General features: G+C 36.3%; 1 protein-coding gene across 1 annotated transcript in view; it reads left to right on the forward strand.

Annotated features, from left to right (window-relative positions):
- The window catches only part of LOC123563559 (protein phosphatase 1 regulatory subunit 7-like), a 46,680-nt gene that overhangs the window by 2,220 nt on the left and 17,191 nt on the right, over window positions 1–27,269 (forward strand). Inside the window, exons 2-15 of the mRNA XM_045356414.2 lie at window positions 1,447–1,662; window positions 4,009–4,176; window positions 6,709–6,800; window positions 7,790–8,013; window positions 9,111–9,200; window positions 14,530–14,601; window positions 15,337–15,395; window positions 17,378–17,430; window positions 19,737–19,879; window positions 20,336–20,494; window positions 20,938–20,993; window positions 21,496–21,619; window positions 24,090–24,224; window positions 26,610–26,673. Of these exons, the coding sequence (XP_045212349.2) occupies window positions 1,447–1,662; window positions 4,009–4,176; window positions 6,709–6,800; window positions 7,790–8,013; window positions 9,111–9,200; window positions 14,530–14,601; window positions 15,337–15,395; window positions 17,378–17,430; window positions 19,737–19,879; window positions 20,336–20,494; window positions 20,938–20,993; window positions 21,496–21,619; window positions 24,090–24,224; window positions 26,610–26,673 (1,655 nt within the window). The remainder of the gene's footprint in view (window positions 1–1,446; window positions 1,663–4,008; window positions 4,177–6,708; window positions 6,801–7,789; window positions 8,014–9,110; window positions 9,201–14,529; window positions 14,602–15,336; window positions 15,396–17,377; window positions 17,431–19,736; window positions 19,880–20,335; window positions 20,495–20,937; window positions 20,994–21,495; window positions 21,620–24,089; window positions 24,225–26,609; window positions 26,674–27,269) is intronic.

Genomic DNA, 27,269 nt, shown 5'->3' on the forward strand with positions numbered 1-27,269 from the left:
TAGCTTAGATATTTGGGTTTTAGCTTTGTGTAATGATCCTCTACCAAATTTGTTCAAGTCATGCCTCTGGGTTCAAAATTGTTCTGACCCAGAGGGTTCACTTATTTTACTTAGTCTTATATTAGAAAAAAAAACAAAAATGAAAATATTCTTTTCTGAAGCTGCAAGACCCAGGGCTTAGACATTTTGTTTGTAGCATCAGCTATTTGTGTCAAAGTTGGCCCCGTGCATGGGGGTCACTTGTTTTACAAAGATTTATATAGGAAAAACTTTCAAATCTCTCATGTACCAGTTCCAGTCAGGTGAGTGATAAAGGGCCATTATGGCTTTCTTGTTTCCCCATGAAGGAAAAACACCAACAGAATTGTTTAATAGTTGAGTAATTGAAAAAAGATAGTGAAGATAAATAATATTTATAAGTGTTTTTTTTTTCTGGCCAATTTGGGGCCGAAATTAGGCCCCAATCCCAATGGCAAATAGTATGTTTTTTTCCCAATTTCAAAGCTAAAATTCCCAAAATCAGTTTTTAACCAGGTTTTCAACGAAAACCTGAGTTATTAGATTGTTGAGTTATTAGATTGGGGTATGTCGTTGGTCGGGCGGGCGGGCGGCGACGTCAAACTGGTGTTTCCGGTCAATAACTTTTGTTTCGGTAAAGATATTTGAATAAAACTTGGTATGTATGTAGCTTATCTCGAGACAAAGGCTGGGGTTGATTTTGGGGTTTTTGGGGTCAAGGTCAAGGTCACTGTTACTTAAAATAGAAAAGGGTTTCCGGTCAATAACTTAACTTAGGAATGAGCTATCATGATGAAACTTGGTGTATAGAAAACTTATATAAAGTTGTAGCTTGGGATTGATTTTGGGGTTTCTGGGATCAAGGTCAAGGTCATTGTTACTAAAAATAGGGTTAGGGTTAGGTTAAGGTTAGGGTTGTGCTTCTGGGATCAAGGTCAAGGTCATTGTTACTAAAAATAGGGTTAGGGTTAGGGTTAGGGTTGTGCTTTAAAGTGGTGCACTGTGATTCAGTATACTTTTTATTCTTATGAAAAGTGTTGAAAACCTGGTTTCGTGGCATTGCCGCGTTTCTTGTTTTTATTTTGTTTTCCAACTTTTTCAAACAAGACTGTACCTATAGAACTTTAAACATTTGAAACACAAGACAATTTGCTAACTTAAAGCATAAAATGATAAATTTTACGACCATTTTTACTTAAATGAGACATTTTGATAACAGATACGACTTTTAACAATTCCCAATTTATCGTAGGCATTTTATGACGCATTTTTCCCAGTTGTAAAGGCCCTGGCCCCATTCTCAAGTCAGTGGAAAAAAACACTGATTTATGAAACTAATAATAATTCATGCATTGTTACAGTGTCACAATATTAACATAGAAAATATTTTAGTAACTAAATATAAAGAGTAACATATTTCCAATTCAGGGACAAAATACCAGTTGGTGGAACAGATATATCCTCAGATTCATACACAACCTACCAGAAGAGACCACCATCAGGCTCCGGGAGTCAGGCCTCTAGGGGTCAGTCCTCTGCAAGTAAAACTCATGGTTCATCTTTGGGCAAGAATAGGAGAGTAAGCAGTGGAAATGATTCAGAATCAGTGTATCCAGAGACACCAGTGTCAGCTGGTGGAGAAAAGTAAATATGTCCTCATTTAAAATTGCATTCACCCAGGTTGATTTCAAATGTTTTCAAAATTTAGAAAGTTAATAAAATTAAGAACAAAATGATGCAGTGAATTTTATGTGGAATTTGTTTGTTAAAGCACAAGTTAGCAAAAAAGCTGTTTACTGACTGCCAGCCATGCAGTAATGATATATTGTGAAGTAGAAATAATTTAGCTGTATACTTATAAAATACATCCTGAAATAGTATTTATTTATTTTGAAGATTTTCTTTTTTGAGGAATGATATTGTGCTTTACAAAATAAAGGACACATCCCTCATTGGTTACTGAAGGTTATTATTGTATCTAGACATGCAGATGATTAGGATAGCCAAGTACTTTCCTGTTATGATGATACTAGATTGGCCAAGCCTTAAGACACAAAAGGATCAGTTTTTAACAGAAAGAACCTTTTAAATAGAGTAATGTTGGGTAATACCGACAGTCGTCAGTTATAGACACCCTAATTGTAAGAGTTCATTTATGTTAATGCCACAGTCTTTAAGATTTTCTGTGACGTTTCTATGACGTCACAAACTCTTCCTAAATGTCTGTGAGTCCAAACGAAACTCCTGCACACTATCTTTTTACATCAAGATATTGTTCTTACTGATAGGACGTACGTATCTCCTTAGCAAAATTGGAAGAGTTATTGCAAGTCGTAAGGTGGATAGTACTGTCTCCCTTGAAATTGCTTTTGAAAATTTAGTTATTTTCGCGTGTGCAACATGAGGACAGATGTGAAAGATATCATTGACAACAATTATGGAGGAAAATATTACCAAGATGCCAAGGAGACAGGAAAGAATGGGGTGTGGATATCTGCCGACATAAAAACATTGTGTCGGCAGTTTTAGACCCCATTAGATAATTCATAGCCTAGATTGTTTCCCTTACCTGTCGATTTAGATCTTTTATGCTTCTTTCAGAACAGGCAGAAAAAATCCGTATTGTACCTTTTGTATTGTATGTTGCCGGACTATTTTCATTAACATGCATGAACTGACACAGTTCTATACATAGCATACATAAAAACCTCACCAAGTTCCATTTTAATATCGATAAACATTGAAGATTTCATTCAGTAACAAAACAGGTGGAGGCATATAATAAAAGGGTCATCATAACAGTAGCTAGATCTGGGAATTTGTAGTTGGCTCTTGTGGAGGTTGCAAGGTCGAATCACACTCGGTGCTTGCACACCTCATGAGATCCTGTCTGGCAAAAATCCACTCGAGCACTCGAATACAACATTCCAGATTGAGCTATTGTTAATTAATAGCCCTATTTTATTGAGACTTTTAGAGCTTCCTTTATATGAAACATAAGTGCTATTGAGCACTCGACCTATTTTCTCAGAAGAAGTGGCAGGGATTCTGTTTGTCTGTCTGTTCATTAATGTTTCTGTTTGTTTGTCAGTGTAATGAACTGACAAACATTATCGGTTGCCTATATTATCAGATCTAGATTCTGATATAAACTATTGCTATTACTAAAATAGTAGGAGTAGGACCATAATTTTGCTAAGTTTACAGGCATGTAAATGTGTACGAAAATTTAACCCAGCTTACTCGAAAAAATGCTACATAATTAAGGTGCTTGGTCTCCTCTTATATATTCTCTACGGTTGTATATTCTAGACGTTGAACATTGTTGCGTTTCGTCCTTTATTGGCTTTTAAAAAGTTCTACTGACTGTATACTTAGTTTAGAGCTAGTCTATGTCTACTTGCACACATGTAGGCTATAACATCAAGGCAAAAGTGTCTGCCTTCTACACATGGCCAATATACAATATAGCTCTAGCCAAAATGATGGAAAGTCTTAAACGTCTAGCAACTTTTATCATTTTTATTTATAATTTAAAAGCATTACAACTGACTTCTCTTCATCTCTTAGCTTACTCATCGCTTGTCAACATACTTATCTGATTTTTTATTTTAAAAAAAGGAAGGGTGCCCATAACTGCTGAATGGTGTCGGTAATTGCCTCCACGACTTCTTGTATGTGTGGTTGTCTTATACTCGTATTGCGTTACAGCTGTTGCTGTATGGACTATTTGATGATGCGGATGAATAATTAATAGCACTGAAAATCGGTTTCAACTAAGATTATCATAAGTAAATAATCAGTTATCCTATGCTAATGCTTAAGGTGTCGATAACTGCCGACATTGCGCTAACCAAACATATCACATTCTGCTTTCTTGTTAATAAGGCTGTCTGTATACAGTAATGACAAGAAAATTGGTTTTAAAAGGTATACATATTGAAATTGGTCTAACTATGAAATTCCATATTTGTATTATTTCTGTTTTAGGAGATCTGCTGGCTCAAGGAATAGTGTACCATCATCCAGAGGTCAGACTTCAAAGGTCACATCAAATTCGTTAAAGAAGTCACCTGGTAGTTCTCATTCCATTTCCAGTCAGTATGGGGATGGTGATATAGAAAACTATGACAACCAGTCTTTAGTTGGGAGTGCTAGGTAAGTATTCTTGAACTCTTGTATTGACCTCAGTAAGCAATCTTTTAATTAGCTCAGTATTTAAAGCAAACGACTGGCAAATCAAGAGACTGAATTCCAACCCTGGTTCTCAAGCTTATGTATGACTTAACCCTTACAGAAGCAAGCCTCTGTGGCGTACATGCTGCATATTTGCTGTGTATATGCCGCGAACACAGTAGTACGCCAGAGGAGTACATTTTACATACACCGCATGCCGCGTACATGCCGCGTACTATTTCGACGAGTACACAGCATGTACACAGGAGGTCACTAGTACACTTCAAGTACGCAGCACAGACTCTGAAAATTTAAGGAGTACACTGCATGTACGCAGGAGGGACTTGTACAAGAAAATAGTACACTGCATGTACACCGCAGATACTTTGAAATTTGTGCAGTACACTTCATATACGCGGGAAAGACTTGTACAATTTCTTTTGGCATTTATACTCATTGTTTTTTTTTTATAAGTTAAAGTCTGAAGTAAACTTCATATACGCGGGAGGGACTTGTTCATTTTCTTTTGGTGTTTATACTTCGAATTTTTTTAGGTAAAAGTCTGAAGTACACTTCATGCAGGAAGGATTTGTACATTTTTTTTTTTTTTGGAAGCAAGAACTTGATTTCCCAGTAACTTTTATCTTAATAGCATAGAATAGTTCAGATTACCGGTATTCTGAACAATGAAAATTTGCCATTTACTATTTGCAATGTTCATTTGTGAAGCTTACATCTTAGTGATTTCTGAGCTGCACCTTGCATGCAGTGTAAAAATATATTCTTTTTCATTTTGAATTAATCCTGGAGCTTTCTAACTTGGATAATTGAAAAGCCTTATTTGAACTTCGTTGCATTACATTTTGTAATACATGAAATAATTACCAAGATAATGCCTCAACAGCGCCCGAATGAGAAGAATTAATAGCTCTCACTGTTATTTGAATACTCTTAAGCAAAACACCATTCTATCATGTTTTATAAAGGCTTTAATGCTCATTATGTTAACTCATTAAGGCCTCACCGGATTAAAAGGTTGTTCATCGGATTTGCCGCTCGTATATTTTCAGAACGTTTTTGGCTAATTGCGCTCGCCCCACTGGAAAAAATCATTCCAAAATTTTTTGGTGCGCTACTTTTTACGGACGTAAAAGTGTATAAATGCTTATATAATTCCAGTCCTAGATTGTTCTCAGATGGATTTTAATCAAAATAAATACATACTACGCACACATCGTCTATAATAAATCATAACACTTATATTTAGTTGCATTAAAGTTGTTTCCCCTTGATGCAGTTACGCCATTTTCTTCAAATGTTTACCAAATTACATGCTACAAAAATTGATTTATTTCATTGAAAAGTGGATGAAGAAAAGCATAGTAATTTATTTGATAACATCAATCTACATTATTTTGGTAAGGGTAAATACTTATTGATGCATGTCACTTATCTTTTTTCTGTTTTTTTCTGTCCAAATGATCAGCATTTGCATACAAAAGTTGGTGGGGTAAGGAAATTACATTATCACAGCAGTTTCACCACAAGAGTACACAGCATGTATGCAGCAGGAGTACACAGCATGTACGCCGCAGGACTCGGGCCAGGAGTACACAGCATGTACCCCGCAGTGGTAGTACACCGCAGGCTCATTTGCATGTGAAAAGTGTATGTGCCGCGTACATGCTGCGTACTATTTCCCGCATACTAAATTCCTCCAGCGTACATCCTGTGTACTATGTAGTCCACAGCATGTATGCAGCAAGTAGTACGCGGCAGAGCTCATTTGCATGTCAAAAGTGTACTACAAACGTACTATCGGTGTATGTGCGGTGTATATCCTGTGTACTATTTAAAGCCCTTGATTTCAGTACACATCATGTACGCATCATATACGCTGTATGTACACAGCAAGAGTACGCAGCAGGCCTTTTTCTCCTGTAAGGGATTTGCTGAAAGAAACCAGGTTTGATGAGACTCAATAAGGATAGTTATTGCCGAGCTGGCTTGCATTGAGCTCAATATAGTCGTCTCTTTTGGCGGGTCGGTGTATGTGCGTCCGCCTGTGCATTCATCCGATTTTGTCTGGACCATAACTTTGACATGCATGGACCAATCTTGTTTATATTTGGCATGAATGTTGACCTCAATGAGAAGGAGTGTCATGCGCAAACCCCATGTTCCTATCTTAAAGGTCAAGGTCACAGTTGGAGGTCAAGTGTCAAATTGAAGTTTGTTCTGAGCATTTCTTCTTCATGCATGGTGGGATTTTGATGTAACTTGGCATGAATGTTCACCATTATGAGACAGAGTGTCATGCGCAAGAACCAGGTCCCTAGGTCTAAGGTCAAGGTCACACTTAGAGGCCAAAGGTGTTAGCAGGCTTGACATTCTGCCTGTGGGCATGCAGAATGTATTTCTATTTCCAATTCATTAACCACTCAGTCTTGAAGACCCATATGCTATTCATTGATGCTTCTGACATGCTTATAGACAAATTGTTTTCATTTCCAGATCCTCTTTCTTTTCAAGAGCTCCAAGTTCTCGCATATCACCAGCTAGTTCTAGATCTGCAGCCACCAAAACTTCTCCAGGGATATCTAATAGTGAGTTTACGACAGCTGTTTGATGGTTATATTTGTAACTAGTGATTGTAGAACCTCCAATGTAAAAGTCTTCTCATTGAAGAACAATTAATACTGATCTCAATATCAGGGTGATAATCCATGTTTAAAAATTAGTTTTAGAAAATGCACCAGTGAAATACAGTAAAAAATTGGATGTTTTTATGCCCCCAAAGGGAGGCATATAGTTTTTGAACCGTCTGTCGGTCTGTCCGCAATTTTCGTGTCCGGTCCATATCTTTGTCATCGATGGATGAATTTTCAAATAACTTGGCATGAATGTGTACCACAGTAAGATGACGTGTCGCGCGCAAAACCTAGGTCTGTAGCTCAAAGGTCAAGGTCACACTTAGACGTTAAAGGTCATTTTTCATGATAGTGCATTTGTGTCCGGTCCATATCTTTGTCAACCATGGATGGGTTTTCAAATAACTTGGCATGAATGTGTACCACAGTAAGACGACGTGTCCCGTGCAAGACCCAGGTCCGTAGCTCAAAGGTCAAGGTCACACTTAGACGTTAAAGGTCATTTTTCATGATAGTGCATTCGTGTCCGGTCCATATCTTTGTCACCCATGGATGGATTTTGGCATGAATGTGTACCACAGTAAGACGACATGTCGCGCGCAAGACCCAGGTCCGTAGCTCAAAGGTCAAGGTCACACTTAGACGTTAAAGGTCATATTTCATGATAGTGCATTGATGGGCGTGTCCGGTCCATATCTTTGTCATTCATGCATGGATTTTAAAATTATTGGGCATGAATGTGTACCATAGTAGAACGACGTGTCGCGCGCAAGACCCAGGTCCGTAGCTCAAAAGTCCTAAACTCTAACATCAGCCATAACTATTCATTCAAAGTGCCATCGGGGGCATGTGTCATCCTATGGAGACAGCTCTTGTTCTTAATATTCTATTTTATACTAGTAAATACTGAAAATTAGAAAAATTTGGAAAGTAATATTTTATAGTGAAGAGATCAGCTAGGAAAAGTTCTGGAACAGTTAACAAAGAGGGTGACAATGAGAGGGAGGATATGGAAGAGCAAGATATTAGATTTATAGATGTGCCATCACAAAGGTCAAGGTCAGGCTCAAAAAGTAAAAGGTCACCAGGGTCAGTGCCAGGGTCAGCAGGTCAAAGACCACAGGAAAATGGAAAGAAGCCATACAAAACAATAGATCCTGAAGAAATTGTAAGTTATAAGAGCGAGAAATGGATACAAGATGTAAATAGACAGAATGCAATAATGTATCTAATGAAAATATGAAGATAAGAAATATACTGAATAAACAGCTTACCCACCATTTTTGATTTGGCCAATATTTTGAAAATTACTGAAAATTCTTCCTTGAAATTTAGCAGATGCTTAGAACAATACGTTATTGATAAAATTTCAAAATTTTATCATAAAAATTTAGCCATTTGATGACTTCAATCCATTTTTGAAATGTTGCAAAATTACAACAAAATGTCAAGCAAACTAGCATCAAGTGTTATTAGGGAAGAAGGTGGCAACAAAAACAGAATCATGCCATACCCTATCATTTGATATTTGATTTATATGACATTTAACCATTGTCCAGTAAAAAATCTTCTTATAAATGGTTTGGTATCCAACCATTTTCTTAAAACACATCTTTATATTTTTTTCAAATGCAGTATGGCAGTAAAATGAATAAAATTATATCCTTGCATAAGTCAATATTTTTGGAAATTTAATAAGTGTTAACGATATAGGAAATGGAGGGTTAGCTTTTTTCTCGGGTATCATGCAGTAAAAAATAGAATATGAGATCTTTGAAGTTAGATAGATATTTAACCCATACCATGCTGGACACGATTGGTTTTGGTTTTGCCTTTGCGACCAGTGTAGATCATGATCAGCCTGCACATCCATGCAGTCTGATCATGATCTGCACTGTTCGCTATTCAGCCAGTATCTTTTTGGTAAGCACCCCTTTTAACAGTTTAGTGAGTTAATGATACTGTCCAGTCGGAAGATGGACAAGTTTTATTATAGAAGTTTAGCATGGTAAAGGTTAAGGTTGGTAAGACAAGAAACAACACAAGCTTAATAATGAGCTTTTGAACTATGTAAAGCTTTAACTTGAATATATAAATAGATACTGGCATTTATGCTTTTCAGTAACAGAAATTATTTATGAAGTTACCAGTGCAAGTTTTAAATTTTTCTCAGTAGACACTTTATTATCAGAACAAATATGAGAATACAGTAAATAGCCTACTTTCTTTTGAAATGGGTCATGGTAACTTGTGTATTTGTTTCAGCTTGCCCAGAACATGGAGTCAGATTTTCTGAAAATCTATGAGATAAATCTGCATGCATCAGAACTCACCAACATAGATAATATGGATAAGGTAACAAATGTTTGTAGTTCAAAATCTTTAGGGACCTCCGTGGCTGAGTGGTTACGGTTGCTGACTTTGAATCACTTGCCCCTCACTGATGTGGGTTGGAGCCTCAATTGGGGGGGGGGGGGGGGGGGGGGGGGATGGGGGGGAGTTGAATTCTTCATGTGAGGAAGCCATCCACCTGGCTTATGGAAGTTTGGTGGTTCTATTCAGGTGCCTGCACGTGATGAAATATTGCAAGGAGGAGCACTTGGGGTATTCCTCCACCATCAAAGCTGGAAAGTTGCCATATAATCTATAGTTGAATCAGTACGATGTTAAACCCAACAAAAACAAAAATCAAAATTTTGTAATGCCTGATAAATACCTACCATGTAGTAATACTGAAGTCTCAAAAAATCTGTCAAGCAAATTTATGTGGCTCTTCATCTAGTAATGAGGATAGGAATTTCAGGCTGGTTTCTACCAGCTGAGAATACTGTGTCTGGTGTTGTGTGGATAAAAAATAAAGAAATGAATTAGTAATGAGTGTGCAGAGATATGATTTGAAACTTGTACATTAAAATTATTTTACACTAGGTATTCTAGCATAAAACTGCTGTTCTTGTCACATTTCGGCGTTGTTTTAACAGGATAGAAAACGAATGTAAACGGAGAGATTCTCACACTCACATGCCGTTAAAACACATCTTTATATATGCGCTTTCTGTGGCAAAGTGTAAACGCATTACATCCCCAAAATGGATAATTCAAAAGGAAATGACGTCAGCATGAAAAACAATGCTGACATTCCCGCATGTTTCATGGAAATTTAATGACGTTGAGGGATAAAGTTTTTGATAAAGTCAAATACCTCTGTTACTAGCAAAGCTTTTGAAACTTAAAATACTTTTTTACCATCAAAGTCTACCCCAGGAGAAACAATCCTCATAACTCTGATTTGAATTTTGACAGAATTATGTCCCTTTTTAACTTAGATTTTTTTGTTAAAGTTTTTGATAAAGTCAAATATCTCTGTTACTATCAAAGAAAGCTTTTGACTTGAAACTTAAAATACTTGTTTACCATCAAAGTCTACACCAGGAGAAACAATCCTCATAACTCTGATTTGAATTTTGACAGAATTATGCCCCTTTTTAACTTAGAATTTTTTGTTAAAATTTTTGATAAAGTCAAATATCTTTGTTACTATTGAAGCTTTTGACTTGAAACTCAAAATAGTTATTTACTATCAAAGTCTACACCAGGAGACACAATTCCCATAACTCTGGTTTGAATTTTGACAGAGTTATGTCCCTTTTTAACTTGGATTTTGTTTTACTGGCAAAGCTCTAATTCAGAGTCAGGCACTGAGAAAAGTCGAGCGCTCTGTCTTACGAACAGCTCTTGTTTAGATTGTTCTTCAGATTCTAGAATTGATAAATATTCTTCTGCAGAATGTTATGTAATTTGAAGTCACCATACTTTTTTTTTCACCATTTTAAATGACCCTAGTGTATTGAAACAATCCAGTTAAGGTGGAATGCGCCTTATTTGAAGTTCTTGGGTTCCGTTTCGAAATTTTGTTTAATGTAAAATTCAGCATATTCCTCATAGAATGCGTTTGATATTTCTGTAACTTTTTTCTCTACAAACCTTCAAACACGACTATTGACGTCCATTTTTGGTGAACCGTTATTTCACGTCCGTCAGACTGTTTTCTTAAAGCGTTCTGTTCAGTCAACAAGTATCGATTTGCTTGTTTCTCATCATATTTTCATTTAAAAATGTCTTTGAAATGTTGTATAATTTGTGGAGATCATTTTAACGTTGAAGCCAATATTTACGTTAAAGTGACGTCAGAGCGACAAATATAACGTTTAGTTTTGAATAAAAAGTTTGCATTAATCTTGTCTTATGTAAAACCCAAACGATAGACTTTGACAAAAAACTAACATGATCATGAAAACTTTATTTTCTGTCGATTGAAGAAAAAACTTATGGGGTCACCGAATTTGTTTTTGCATAAAATTATGTTACGCTACCCCTACCCCCCAAATCACAAGATAGCACAATTGAGTATTTTTATGCCCCTGGCATCTACTGATGCGGGAGGCATATAGTGATCGTCCTGTCTGTCCGTTCGTCCATCCGTTCGTTCGTTCGTCCGTATGAGGTTAACCAAATGGGACTGTTTCGTCTAGCATCAATACCCCTTACTAGAATGACTTGATACTAATGCAGATGTAACCTGTGACCATTCCCCATCTTTAGACATCACCTGACCTCAGTTTGACCTTGATCTTGACCTCATTTTGGACTTAGGTTGCCTTATATGGGCCATCTCTTGGTTAACCAAATGGGACCGTTTCGTCTAGCATCAATACCCCTTACTAGAATGACTTGATACTAATGCAGATGTAACTTGTGACCATTCCCCATCTTCAGACATCACCTGACCTCAGTTTGACCTTGACCTCATTTTGGACTTAGGTTGCTTTATATGGGCCATCCATTACAGAAGCAAGCCTCTGTGGCGTACATGCTGCGTATTTGCTGTGTATATGCCGCGAACACAGTAGCACGCCAGAGGAGTACATTTTACATACACCGCATGCCGCGTACATGCCACGTACTATTTCGACGAGTACACAGCATGTACGCAGGAGGTCACTAGTACACTTCAAGTACGCAGCACAGACTCTGAAAATTTAAGGAGTACACTGCATGTACGCAGGAGGGACTTGTACAAGAAAATAGTACACTGCATGTACACCGCAGATACTTTGAAATTTGTGCAGTACACTTCATATACATGGGAAAGACTTGTACAATTTCTTTTGGCATTTATACTGTTTTTTTTTTATAAGTTAAAGTCTGAAGTAAACTTCATATACGCAGGAGGGACTTGTTCATTTTCTTTTGGTGTTTATACTTCGAATTTTTTTAGGTAAAAGTCTGAAGTACACTTCATGCAGGAAGGATTTGTACATTTTTTTTTTTTTTGGAAGCAAGAACTTGATTTCCGAGTAACTTTTATCTTAATAGCATAGAATAGTTCAGATTACCGGTATTCTGAACAATGAAAATTTGCCATTTACTATTTGCAGTGTTCATTTGTGAAGCTTACATCTTAGTGATTTCTGAGCTGCACCTTGCATGCAGTGTAAAAATATATTCTTTTTCATTTTGAATTAATCCTGGAGCTTTCTAACTTGGATAATTGAAAAGCCTTATTTGAACTTCGTTGCATTACATTTTGTAATACATGAAATAATTACCAAGATAATGCCTCAACAGCGCCCGAATGAGAAGAATTAATAGCTCTCACTGTTATTTGAATACTCTTAAGCAGAACTCCATTCTATCATGTTTTATAAAGGCTTTAATGCTCATTATGTTAACTCATTAAGGCCTCACCAGATTAAAAAGTTGTTCATCGGATTTGCCGCTCGTATATTTTCAGAACGTTTTTGGCTAATTGCGCTCGCCCCATTGGAAAAAATCATTCCAAAATTTTTTGGTGCGCTACTTTTTACGGACGTAAAAGTGTATAAATGCTTATATAATTCCAGTCCTAGATTGTTCTCAGATGGATTTTAATCAAAATAAATACATACTACGCACACATCGTCTATAATAAATCATAACACTTATATTTAGTTGCATTAAAGTTGTTTCCCCTTGATGCAGTTACGCCATTTTCTTCAAATGTTTACCAAATTACATGCTACAAAAATTGATTTATTTCATTGAAAAGTGGATGAAGAAAAGCATACTAATTTATTTGATAACATCAATCTACATTATTTTGGTAAGGGTAAATACTTATTGATGTATGTCACTTATCTTTTTTCTGTTTTTTTTCTGTCCAAATGATCAGCATTTGCATACAAAAGTTGGTGGGGTAAGGAATTTACATTATCACAGCAGTTTCGCCACAAGAGTACACAGCATGTATGCAGCAGGAGTACACAGCATGTACGCCGCAGGACTCAGGCCAGGAGTACACAGCATGTACGCCACAGGGGTAGTACACCGCAGGCTCATTTGCATGTGAAAAGTGTATGTGCCGCGTACATGCTGCGTACTATTTCCCGCATACTAAATTCCTCCAGCGTACATCCTGTGTACTATGTAGTCCACAGCATGTACGCAGCAAGTAGTATGCGGCAGAGCTCATTTGCATGTCAAAAGTGTACTACAAACGTACTATCGGTGTATGTGCGGTGTATATCCTGTACTATTTAAAGCCCTTGATTTCAGTACACATCATGTACGCATCATATATGCTGTATGTACACAGCAAGAGTACGCAGCAGGCCTTTTTCTTCTGTAAGGGATCTCTTGGTTAACCAAATGGGACCGTTTCGTCTAGCATCAATACCGCTTACAAGAATGAATTGATACTAATACAGATGTAACCTGTGACCATTCCTCATCTTCAAACATCTCCTGACCTCAGTTTGACCTTGACCTCATTTTGGACTTAGGTTGCTTTGTATCAACAAGGATGCCACCGGGGGCATTAAGCGTTTATTGAACGCAGCTCCTTGTTTCATGTATCTCCTCCTTTTAGGATAAACTCTACTACTTTATTTTTCCTACCTACTGACGGACATGAAATCATGGTTCATAAAAAATGGACGTCAGTGGTCGTGTTTGAAGGTTTGTAGAGAAAAAGGTTACAGAAATATCAAAAAGGTAAAATACGCATTCTGTGAGGAATATGCTGAATTTTACATTAAACAAAATTTCGAAACAGAACCAAAGAACTTCAAATTAGGCACATTCCACCTTAAAATGATATGTCTGTATATTTCCTACATCTGTTGGCAAGTTTGCATAGAATATTATACAAGTACAATTAAAGTGTAATTTTCCACATGTTGTTTTTCATTTCCTTTGAAATTAACTGAATTGTTAATAGGACAATTTAGCTCATACATACATGTCTAAAAGACAGAGTTCCCTTGTCTGCAATTTTCGCATATATCATTATGGTATACCTGTGGTATGTACTATTTTTAGAAAAAAGATCTGTCATACTGTCAATATACAGATCTGTAATCAAGCATGTATAAATGAAAACAAACTAAATAGATTTATTTTGTCATTAGTTGGCTTCTCAGATAGGGTCACTTTAAAATTGTTTTAATAGAGTTGAAACTTTAAGTCTTTTTTCAGAGGGTGTTATCAACATCTGAGATGCCAATATAGTTTTTACAAATATTTTGGCAGGTTTGGAAATTTTGTAAATATATTGTGTTTGCCATTTTGTTTTTGAAAACCTCTTGTAACAAACAAGGAACTGATTATTGATTTTATTTAATGAATTAAATTATTACTGTTGCAGTTTAAAAAGGTGAAAGTGCTGGATCTGTCCTGTAATTTTATTGAACAAGTTCAAAATCTTGATTTTAATAGGGTAAGTAACATCTGGTCAGTTGCAAGTTTTTTCCCCACCAGTTTTACTATACTGCACAAAAAATTGAAGTTTAAAGCCATGATAAAGATATTTTTGTTGATTTCTAAAAATTCAGGTATTGATATAGACCAAAAAATATAATCAATGAATGGTCATTCACTGTTTAGTAATAACACACTTTTTGTGATCATGTATCAAAGTTATATTTTGGACTAGCAATTAGAAAATGCTGCATCTGTAACATTTGTTTCTCTGCACAGTTTAATATCTGTACCTGCTGATGTTTCCAGTGTTGGGTATGGGGAGGGGTGGGGTCTGACCTACTGTAAAATAAATTAATTTCATGGTTATGAAATTTCGTGATTTTGGTCAAAATGGCAATTTCATGGTGATGTGAATTCGTGGATTTCAACTTTTGAATATAAAATGAATGGGAATTTTATTTGTTTGTGGGATTAAATTTCGTGGATTGACTCAACCACAAAATCCATGAAAATTAGTCCCCCACGAATATTTATGGTTTCACAGTATTAGAACTTGATAACTGCTACAATTGTGATATTTAATTGATATTTGTCAGTCAATACAACAAAACATTTCCACAAGTGACAGCCAGTCCCACTCCTGTCCCATATTTTCATTGCTTCTTGGTAATACTATATGAGAGACACTTTTATAAACAGTTTAAGATAATGTGCAATTACATGATTAATGATTTGTTATATCTGTCTCCAGGATTTAAAGGAACTGAAACTCTATGATAACAGATTGAGAAAAATAGATGGTCTAGAGAAGTAAGTAAGCCATATCTTTAATGTATCATTGGTTCCATTTAGTAACTGCTATTTTCAGTTAACGGTATATTTTGTTTAGATATAATAATTATGCCTCCCTTCGGAAAAGTGGAAGTATTTTGCTTTGCACCTGTTGATCGTGTCGGTCAGTATGTCGGTATGCTGGATGAGGAATTGGGCTTATGAAGTAGATGGCACGTAATGTTTTTTATTTCAAGAGGTCAGTGGTCAAGGTCACAGGGGCCTGAATCTTGAAAATGGTTTCTGCCCAATAACTTGAAAACTGCTTGACCCAGAACTTCCAAACTTGAAAGCACAATTGGATTTATGAAGTAGATGAAACCTTTAGGTTTTTTGAGCCAGTAGCTCAAAGGTCAGATCACATTGGCCTAAACCTTGAAAACGGTTTCCACTCAGTAACTTGAGAACCAATTTACCCAAAATCTCCAAACTTGATAGCATGATGGAGCTTATGAAGAAGATGACCCCTATTGTTTTTGGGATCAGTATGTCAACGGTCAAAGTCACAGGGGCTTAAATTTTGATAATGGTTTCTGCTCAATAACTTGAGAACCTCTTGATCTAGAACCTTCAAACTTCAAAGCATGATTGGGCTTATGAAGTAGATGACCCCTATTTTTGGGTGGGTCAGTAAGTCAAAGGTCAGGGTCACTGGGGCCTGAACCTAGAAAACCATTTCTGCTCAATAACTTGGGAACCACTTGACCCAGAACCCTTCAAACTTGATAGCATAATTGGGTTTATAGGTAGATAACCCCTGATTTTTTGGGGTTAGTAGGTTAAGGTCATAGTGATCACAGGACTGAAAATTAGACATCCCATTATTTGAGGAGAGCATACATTTTTAGCTCACCTGAGCCAAAGGCTCATGGTGAGCTTTTGTGACCGGTCAATGTCCGTTGTGCATCCGTCAACATTTTCTAAAAAAATCTTCTTCTTGAAAACCACTGGGCAGAATTACACCAAACTTCACAAGAATGATCCATGGTTGGTCCCCTTTCAAAATTATTCAAAGAATTTAATTCCATGCAGAACTCTGGAGGCCCTGCCCTGTGGGTCACTTGTTCAAGATAGAGCCGTGAAATTTGGATGAGTGGGAAGGGGCGGGGTCTCAAGTTTTACATAGACTTATATAGGAAAAAACTTTAAAAATCTTCTTGCCTGAAAGTGCAAGGCATAGGCCTTTGATACTTGTTATGTTGCCTTGCCTAGTATTCCTCTACCAAAATTATTCAAATTATGCCCCTTGGGTGAAAAGAGGCCCTACCCTGGGGGTCCCAAGTTTAACAATAGACTTATATAGGGAAAAAAATCTTCTTATCTGAAAGTTCAAGGCCTAGGCCTTTGATATTTGGTATGTAGCATTGCTTAGTGGATCTCCAACAAGATTGTTCAAATAATGCCCCTCAGGTGAAAAGAGGCCCTGCCCTGTGGGTCACTTGTTCAAGATAGAGCCGTGAAATTTGGATGACAAATACAGTTTTGCACACCGGTCTTATAACTGACTTTCAGTGACCATGAATGTGACCTGCTGACCTACTTTCCTAATATTTTAGCATCAGTTTGACATTTGAAACATGTAGCTCATATTACTCAGGTCAGTGATCCAGGGTTATCATGACCCTCTTGTTTACAAGTGTCACTTGTTATATCGACTAAGGTGATGAACTTCAAGTTTACTTTTATCACTTTTTAACCTGCTTTCTTGGAAATCCAGTACTTGTCTCAGTTGAGGAAATGCTCATTACCTCAGCCAGCTGGAGAAGAACCTATTTTTAATATTCAGCCACCGATTGCCTTAAGATTTATTTCTCATACAATCTCTGGTAATGGCATCAGCTGGTGTGTATTTCAGTGAATTTGGCAGACTTTATATTAATGAATGATGTAGTTTTGAATGTATTCAAATTTAAGTTTATGTATGAATTGTAATTCAGTAGGTTCTGTATTTTGTGTTTCAGTTTGAAGGAACTGAGCAGTCTACAGCTTCAACATAATAAAATCAAATCCATAGGTAACTTGGTGTATTTATTTTATCTTTTAATCAAATATTAAACCAGTCTTAAAAAAGACACTGTCTTATATTAAGTGTCTTATATTACATAGAGGCTAGAAAGTTAAAAGTATTTTACATATATACCTTTTATGTTGAACTGACGATGATCCTCTGCAAAGGTTATGTACATATTCATTTCAGATTGATGTATTTGATAACAGGATCATATGGATAGTGCAGCCAGTATTTTTATTTCATGTCGGATAAAATTATGTATGATGAATAGTTATTAGCATGAAAAATGATACATATGGTTACTCACAAGATGAAGGAATATTCTATAATCAAGAATTTGAATAAAGAAGACAATACAGTATATTTAAAATGTTCATGTATGAAATATAGAGCCAGGTACTAATCATCTGAGCTTTAGATGTATGTATGCCCAACCCACACCCCTTGAAGAAGAGGGAATATATTGTTTTGCTTATTGTTGGTTGGTCGGTCAGTCCTTTGGTAAGTTGGTAAACCATTTGGTTTCTGAGATTGCTTCGACATGCAGTGGTCAGACTTTATAGGAATGATTGCCTGTGGTCAGTTAATGACCCCTTTAGTTTTGGGGTCATTTTAATCAAAGGTCATAGTCACAGTGATTTAGAAAATTAAAACACTTTCATGTCAATAACTAAAGAACCCTTATGTCTACTTCCTTCAAACCTTGTAAGATGATATCCTGCTGTCAGAAGATGACCCTTAATATTTTTCTGGGTAAGTTGGTCAAAGGTCAAGATCATTATGATCTTTTAGATTGAAAATGGTTGCTATTGAATAGCTAAAGAAAGTATAGTATACACTTTTCAAGTTTCATAGGATAATTGCCTGCAGTCAGTAGATGAACCCAACTGTTCTTGGGGTCTGTAGGTCAGAGGTCTAGGTCACAGTTACCTTGAGACTGAAAATAAATTTGAGCCGGGCCATGAGAAAACCAACATAGTGGCTTTGCGACCAGCATGGATCCAGACCAGCCTGCGCATCCCCTCAGTCTGGTCAGGATCCATGCTGTTCGCTTTGAAAGCCTATTGCAATTAGAGAAACTGTTAGCGAACAGCATGGATGAATTTTCTCATGAACAGCTTGATGGATCTTTATCAAACTTGATTTGTAGCATCTTTATAAGGTCCTTTACCAAATTTGTTCAATTAGGGACACTTTGCCCCTTTCAGTGGCTGCTAGAATTAAAAATAAAAATAATTTTAAATAACATGCGCGGATACGCAGGCTGGTCTGGATCCATGCTGGTCGCAAAGCCACTATGTTGGTTTTCCCATGGCACAGCTCATTTGTGGCATTAATACTTCATAAGATGATTGCATGTAGTCAATAAATAATCCAGTTTGTTGTTAAAGTCATAAAGTTAAAGATCAACGTCACAACATGCAAAATTACATACTTGACACATAGGTAGATAGAGATGTGCAGAGCACAAACACAAGATCAGTATGTCAAAGGTTAATGTCAAATATTGAGAGCAAAGGTCAAGTCTGTCCATCATATTTCATGTCTGGAGCATAACCTAAATATTATTCAGGGTATTCGCTTGAAACTTGGAATATAGGTAGATTGTAATGACCAACACTTCCCCTCCCCACCAACTCCCACTCACCCCCAAAACCCCTCCAAAAATGTTGTTTACATTTTTAGTTTCTTGTGTGTTAGTATTCCACTACTGCTGCCACACCCACAAACATTTTTTTTTTATGATACTTCCTTGTGCTCATATTACACTGACCATCAGATGTGCCAAATTGGCTGGTAATTAAGTGCTATAGAGCTCACTATGAATGCTTATTTGTTGGGTGATATTACTTTATGTATTTAATTGAGTGGTCAAATAGATTATAGGCTCACGATTTAAACTTACCTTTAATATATGTCTGTGTGTTTGTAGTGGCACTGTACCTCCTTCTTAAGTTAGCTTTGATACATGTCTGTGTCCTTGTAGTTGTACCTCCTACGATCTAAAACTAGTCAGGTGTATATTGTCCCCCTTTACAGAGTTCTTGTCAATGTTTTGATACTTTACAATACTTTTCTTTGATCTGTATTATTAGCTAATTGCTGTAATGAACACCTAAAGTCACACTAATGTACTGTATCACAGGTTAGTAACCACAACTTACCAGCCCACTGTACCAGTTGAGCTGTCGGAAGCACATAAAAATGTTTCTTACAACCTTTGTAGAGTTGTCACCATTTTCTATTCAAGAAAAAGCTCAGATATTTTCAAAGTTCTTATCTTAGAATTTAATTTTTTCTTTTATTAGGAAAAGGACTTCACAGCTTAAAGAAGTTAAAAAATCTTCGTATAGACTGTAACCAGTTGTTGAAGATAGAAACATCAGAACTGTCCATATGTGTTCAACTTACAAGTTTAGATATCAGCTATAATATGTTAGATAGCCTTACAGTAAGTCATATAACAGTTTTGAACACTTTAATACCCAGTGCAGTAGAAGTTTTAGAAAATCTAGTATATAGTTGGCCAAGGGGAAGGTAAAGTATGATCAGTATAGCTCTCAGCAGTGAAAAAAATGCTTTCCTGACAGTGTCATATTACCCCTAGAAATTTTATGAGTGTGTAGAATATCAGAACACTGGCCAGTGACATCACAAGTGCTTGGTAACACACCTGATCAAAAACATTCAGTGTTCCAGCAACATTACAACATCATAACTTGTCCACTGCTTGGTGTTGAATGGCAGCAAGTTTTTGTTATCTCTTAACTTTTTGTTATCTGTTAGGTTAGTGCCCAGTTACATATTAGCTGTTTCATATATATTAACCACTCTGTTACTGTATGAATTGTCAGCTTTCAGGTGTGACCAATTTTACATCAGTCTGGTTTTGCCTCTTTATTTTCAGGCATTAAACTACTTACCAAATTTAGAGGAAGTGAATGCTTCAGGAAATCGTTTACGATCTGTATCAGATCTGAGCAAATGCAAGCGTCTGGGTGAGATAGATTTGTCCGGTAACCGGATCACGGACCTGTCAGGTCTACGTGGGCTTCCAAAACTTCTGGTAAGTTTGCTTACTTTACCTTCCATATTTTCCTGTTGAAACATTTGAATGTTTTTACAGAAAGGATATTGGACATAGGATATAGACTTGCTACATTCACAATTTTAAAAATGAAAATAAAAATATATATATATATCATAGCCTAGAAACTAGTCTGACCAGAGGTTTTCCTCATTCGCCATATGACCATAGCTGTTGCTAGAACAAAAGGAAAGGGACAATTAGCTTTATTTACCTGTTCTAATGTTTTAATCATTTTGAAATATTCAGCCACACTTGACTTTCGAAATGAAAATAGACCTAGATATTTGCAAGGGGGTGACATTGTACTATTTATAAATAAACAGGAGGTGTTTTTAGCACAGGTTTAACTATATATTGAATGGAAACATTAACAAAGGCAGTAGGCAATGTACCAATTTCTTCAAATTTTGTTCTTTCAGACATTAAACATCTCGAACAATCAACTGTCCAGCTTAAAAACAATGGGAAGGTTAAAGTAAGTAACAAAAAAATCTGAATGAATTTTTTAATACCTACTGTGAAGTCCTACTGTTAAAAATTCCTACATGCACATACCAGTTTTTGAAATTTGTCAGCCATTTTTAAAAGAGTCGGTTTCACACATTTTGCTTCTCTGCCAGCAGTCAGTTAACACCAGCCATTGTTTCTTGGGTCTATACCCTACTAATAATAACTGAACCGCTTCTCTGCAAGTTACTTTTTTTAAAATCAGAGTAAAACAAGAAGTTAATGGAATGTTCATCACAAATTGAAATAAGAGCTGAGTTAGAAAAAGTTTTTAAAAAGCACACAATCATGTTGATCTACAACTACATTTTGTATTAAAAGATGCACAGAAAGACTTGCAGAGGTTGTTATAAAAAGGATGAAGTTGCACTGTTTAGTGTTACTGTTGTAGCCTGAGATTTGTAAATAGTTCAAAAATTAAATAAATATCCAATTAAATTTCAATGTATTAAATAAAATGCATATTACAGATCCCTACAAGACCTCCTGGCTATGGGTAACCATATAAATGAGTTATCTACAGTCGCTACACAGTTACCTGCCCTTGAAGTGCTGGATTTAACCGACAATGAAATCACAGACTGGGACGAATTTGTAAGTCATTACCACACTTGTACATAACTGACACTTTCTTTATTCCCCAGGAAATGCTATTCATATTATCAGTTTCTTTATCTCTCTATACGTTATTTAAGCCTATCTCTCTATACCCTATTTAAGCCTGAACATAATGTTTTTAAAAACTTGTCTTGACAGTTTAGTTTCCTCATGTCTGTAGAGTGTTATATAAAAACACAAACCAGGCTTTGAGCATGAAAATGCAACAAAATCAATATTCAATTTCTTATGAAAATATGATTTTGTAGATCAAGATCAAACCATAGAATTTTGACTGTGAAGAGAGCAATAGACTTCTGCCCAAAAACATTTTATGGACAGTTAGTTTTCTTTATAACAGTGATAACAGATGAGTACTGAAAAGCCTAATTTACAATAAACCATAAATCTCTCATACGAAGAAAAAGTAGAGCTACTGCACTTGCCCCAGCGTCGCCGTTGCGGTTGGTTAGATTTTTTATCAAGTCAAATATCTTGGTTACTATCAAAGCTATTGACTTGGAACTAATAATAATTATTTACTATCAAAGTCTACACCAGGAGAAACAATCCTTATAACTCTGATTTGAAGTTTGGTTGAGTTATGCCCGTTTTTAACTTAGAATGGTTTGGTTAAAGTTTTTGATAAAGTCAGATATCTCTATTACTATCAAAGCTTTTGACTTGAAACTTAAAATACTTATTTACCAGGGCTCCGGAAATTTTGAGAACTCAATCGGTCCGAAACGAAAATCATGACATCGGCGCTACCCCACCCACCACGTTACCAATATATAACATATTTGTAAAACGTGATAGAGTAAAGAAATAAGCATGTCATGAATTAAAAATGATTTACAGGTCACCGCGAATTACCATACAATGAAGACAGTTATTCAGTGTTATGTGTGATTGTTACTTTGCTTAAATTTCAATGTTTTTCCGAGAAAATACTTGCAAGATAAAATTGCCGAGGCATTGACACCGTGTACCTAACTAGTCTAAAAGCCAACGCACGTGAGTTCGGTACCGTATACACGGCAGACACTTTATGATGTTTCCTCATTCTTTGACGGAATTTTATAAAATACAATGCGTCAGAGCGATTTACTCGACACATATTCTCTGCCAAACATACTCAGTATTTTAAGAATACTCTGCCGCGGACCGAATGTGTACGTTATGTGAAGGCCGAGATCGAACTTCCCGCATGTATAGTACCATAAGGTTACGCGTGTTGGCCACAGATATTTCATTATGCTGGCGTTGTACTTCAACAAGCAGCTACATTCTATAAAATTCTCTTCTGATGTAAACAAAATTTCATTTTGAAACATTTTTTAAAAGACCGACTTGATAAACAGCGCCACTCCGGTTTTCTTTATCATTCGTGTTTGCCAGTCCATTTTTTTTTCTTTCTTTTCTTTTTTTATGTACAGTCGGGTTGCAAAGACGATTTTCTGTACTTGTTTCAACTGGAGTCACAACAAATGAATCATGTATTTTTTAGAAATCAAGTAATTATAAAAATTATTTATATCGGTTTCCCGTGTGATGTCTCATTAAATGCAGTGACCATTTGTTTTTTACCCCTGATCAAACATAGCCTTTTGAGAAAAAAGACATCCGTCTGATTCTAAATAAAAGAAGTGGATCCCCGTTGAAACCATTTGGATCCAGTCAGAAACATTTGGAAACCAGTCAAAAATGTTTAATACATTGCAGTCGGCTGTCTGCAAACATTAAAAGATGTGCCGCGCGAGCACTGATTGCGTCACGCGCTAATTACGGACCGATTATCAAGGTGACAATCAGACCGTTTGACATGTTTATTGATTATCTGAGGGTGCGATCAACAGTTTCCTGCTTGGCAGGTCATCGTGTATTGAGATTTCAGACCGAAATATATATATTTTTTTTCATTTTTACGGAACAGATTTTTTTGATTTTTTTACTCCAGGAATCGGTCTGAAAAGTCAAAAATCGGTCCAAAACCGACAAACCGGCAAATTTCCGGAGCCCTGTTATTTACTATCATCAAAGTTACACCAGGAGAAACAATCCCTATAACTCTGATTTGAATTCTGAGAGTTATGTCCTTTTTAATTTAGAATTTTTTGGTTAAAGTTTTTGATAAAATCAAATATCTCTTTTACTATCAAAGCTTTTGACTTGAAATTTAAAATAGTTATTGACTATCAAAGTCTGCATGAGGAGAAACAATCCCCATAACACTGATTTGAATTTTGACAGATTTATGCCCCTTTTTAACTTAGAATTTTTTGGTTAAAGTTTTGTAAAGTTTTTACTGGCAAAGCTCTAATTCAAAGTCAAGCACAGAGAAAAGTCGAGCATGCTGTCTTATGGACAGCTCTTGTTTTAAGTGTTATAACTTTTGTAAATATCTTCTTTTCACTTTGTTGAATTAAATCCTATTTAGCTTTTGTAAATGACCTTAATATTTCAGTATTATTTGGAAGAAATGTCAGAACTGGTAGAGCTATTTATATCTGGGAATCCTTTCTGTGCCCTGGACGGACCCATGCCGCACTACTACTCTGCTATACAGGCTGTTCTACCAGACCTAGAAATCATTGATGGGGTATGTGCTCACTGTATCATTGATTTTTAATGTACTATTTAATCTACCTTATAAGTAATAAATTTTAACTTGACTTTTATACGCCCGTCTCTGAAAGAGCAGGGCGTATTATGTGGACACCCGTGGCTGAGGGCGATCGGCGTCCAAAGCATGTCCGCTCTCTAAGTCAGAGAGTTTTTATCTGATGTTCACCAAACTTGCTGACAGTGTATGTGGGCATAATATCTAGACCAAGTTCGATAACCAGTCAAATCGCCCTAGGCACTCTTGGATTATGGCCCTTGAGTTACTCGAAAATCTGCCAGTTTAGCCTTGTCTGCTCTCTAAGTCGAACAGTTGTTATCCAATATTCTCCAAACTTGCTGACAATGTTTGTAGGCATAATATCTTGGCCAAGCTTGATAACCAGCCAAATTTCCCTAGGCACTCTTGGATTATGGCCCTTGAATTACTTGAAAAACTACAAATTTAGCCTTGTCTTCTCTCTAAGTCAAACAGTTGTTATCCAATATTCACCAAACTTGCTGACAATGTTTGTGGGCATAATGTCTCGGCCAAGCTTGATAACCAGCCAAATCGCCCTAGGCACTCTTGGATTGTGGCCCTTGAATTACTTGAAAAACTGCAAATTTAGCCTTGTCTGCTCTCTAAGTTGAACAGTTTTCTTCCGAGCTTAATCAAACTTGCTGACAATGTTTGTGGGCATAATATCTTGTCCAAGTTTGATAACTAGCCAAATCGCCCCAGGCACTCTTGGATTATGGCCCTTGAATTACTCGAAAAACTGCGAATTTAGCCTTGTCAGCTCTCTAGTCGAACAGTTTTCATCCGAGCTTCACCAAACTTGCTGACAATGTTTGTGGGCATAATATCTCATCCAAGGTTGATAACCAGCCAAACCGCCCCAGGCAGTCTCTTGGATTATGGCCCTTGAATTAGGCCAAGTTCGCTGACGGGCGTATTTTGTGACAGTCTGGCACTCTTGTTGTTTGATTATAAAACAATAGGATTCATATCATACGTAATATATAATCAGCGTTCTGCTGAGGCTGTGATATCGCGAGAATCTCATTTAAAAATTGACAGTGTTGCACTATAATTGGTCTAGAAGCGTCATTTGTTGCGTTACGAAAATTTTGGGGACTAATGTACATATGGGACGACCGGAACCGAGTACGAATAGGGATCCTACGAATAGTTCCATATTCGAATAGAAGATATTTTGATCAACATTGAACAATTTTAAGCTACGTTTCTGTATCTGCATGCAGATAAGAAAAACATTTAGTCCAATGATAAACGGCAGAATACTTCATGTTGCTTCATAAAAGGCCCCATAGACCACACAAATCCGTTTTTGTTAGCCATTCTCCACCCACTGTCTCGGCAGGTGAAATTGAAAGTGTGTCTGTTGAATGCTTAAAATCTGTCTACCATTCAACACTAATTGTCTCCAAAACTGAAAATGTGTCACAAAATCAAACCACAAAGGGTGCAGAAAATTCGGATGAAGCCAAAAAGGAAAGTGACTCCAAATTTCAGGAGAGTTGATTTAAAGAGTATCAGTGGTTGGAATAAAACCAAGACTTAAATTTTAATGATGTTACTGTGTTATTTCAATGACATACGGTCAAAAGTTGTTGTCCCCAAGATTTTGAAAATGTTCCCACATTTTTCATACCAAGGGGACATGTGTCCCCGCCATTTTTGATCCTCGGCAGAACCCTGTATAATGAACTCTAATGATGTTGATAGGAACATTTTTAATTTTCAAAAAATATCTTGAGTATATAGTTTTGATTTTATTGTTTGAGCCAGGATTTTTCAACATTTAAGGGCAGTAGTTCTTTTATACTGTTTGTAAAAGTTGTCTTGTGAAATACGAAAAAAAGGGATTAATGGAACCTGCTCAAATACAGTTAAAATATATATTTCTTTGGGACTGTAGGTTCCATATATGATTTGAAATATTAAAGAAAAACTGTCAGTTTTGTACAATCTGTAGTCATTTGGTAGAAATCAAAGGCATCTCTTGGTTTATTTCATCAGGTGCAAAATAATACACAGCATTATGCCACTACATGATATTAGCTATATCGTATGTCTCGAAATCTTAGCAGCGATAATTAGACTGCTCTGCTGTAAATGGCAAAAAGAAAAAGTGTCACAAAAAATACCCAGTTTAAGGTATTCTTACTATTATAACTGTATGACATATAAGGGAGGTTTCAAACACAAATATTGCAATAAGTCATGTTCCTATTTGCTAGTAAGGATTACTGTGATGCATTGCTGATATCATTGTAATTCACAATACCAACTAGTGTGGTGAAAATTGGCCAAAATTGTGTGTTATCTGGCTACATGTATGTACTATATTTACAGGCTCACATAAAGAAACATGTAGCTAAAGGTGCTCCTTTAATGAGACCCATGTCTGCATCAACAAGTAAGTTACCCTAACATATCTTATTATTCTATACCTTTAATATTTTGTTTAAAGTGGATAAACATCCAAAGACTGCTTTCTTAAACTTTCATTTTCTTGAGACCAGAGTAACTACTTTATAAGTATTAAAAACAATGTGGGTCATATTAATGGAAGGAAAATATTTTCAATCACTAAAACTAGGATGAGTCCTGATTTTTATTAGCTCACCTGAGCAATGCTCAAGTGAGTTATTGTGATCGCTCGATGTCCAGCTTCCGTCGTCTGTCAACATTTAGCTTGTGTATGTGATAGAGGCTGTATTTTTCAACTGATCTTTATGAAATTTGGTCAGAATGATAACCTTGATGAAATCTAGGCCAAGTTTGAAAATGGGTCATCTGGGTTCAAAAACTAGGTCACTAGGTCAAATCAAAGAAAAACCTTGTGTATGCGATAGAGGCTATATTTTTCACTTGATCTTCACAAATTTTGATCAGAATGATTACCTTGATAAAATCTAGGCTAGGTTTGAAAATGGGTCATCTGGGTTCAAAAACTAGGTCACTAGGTCAAATCAAAGAAAAATCTTGTGTATGCGATAGAGGCTGTATTTT

The sequence above is a fragment of the Mercenaria mercenaria genome, chromosome 2, assembly GCF_021730395.1.
Source record: "Mercenaria mercenaria strain notata chromosome 2, MADL_Memer_1, whole genome shotgun sequence".
NCBI lineage: Eukaryota > Metazoa > Mollusca > Bivalvia > Venerida > Veneridae > Mercenaria > Mercenaria mercenaria.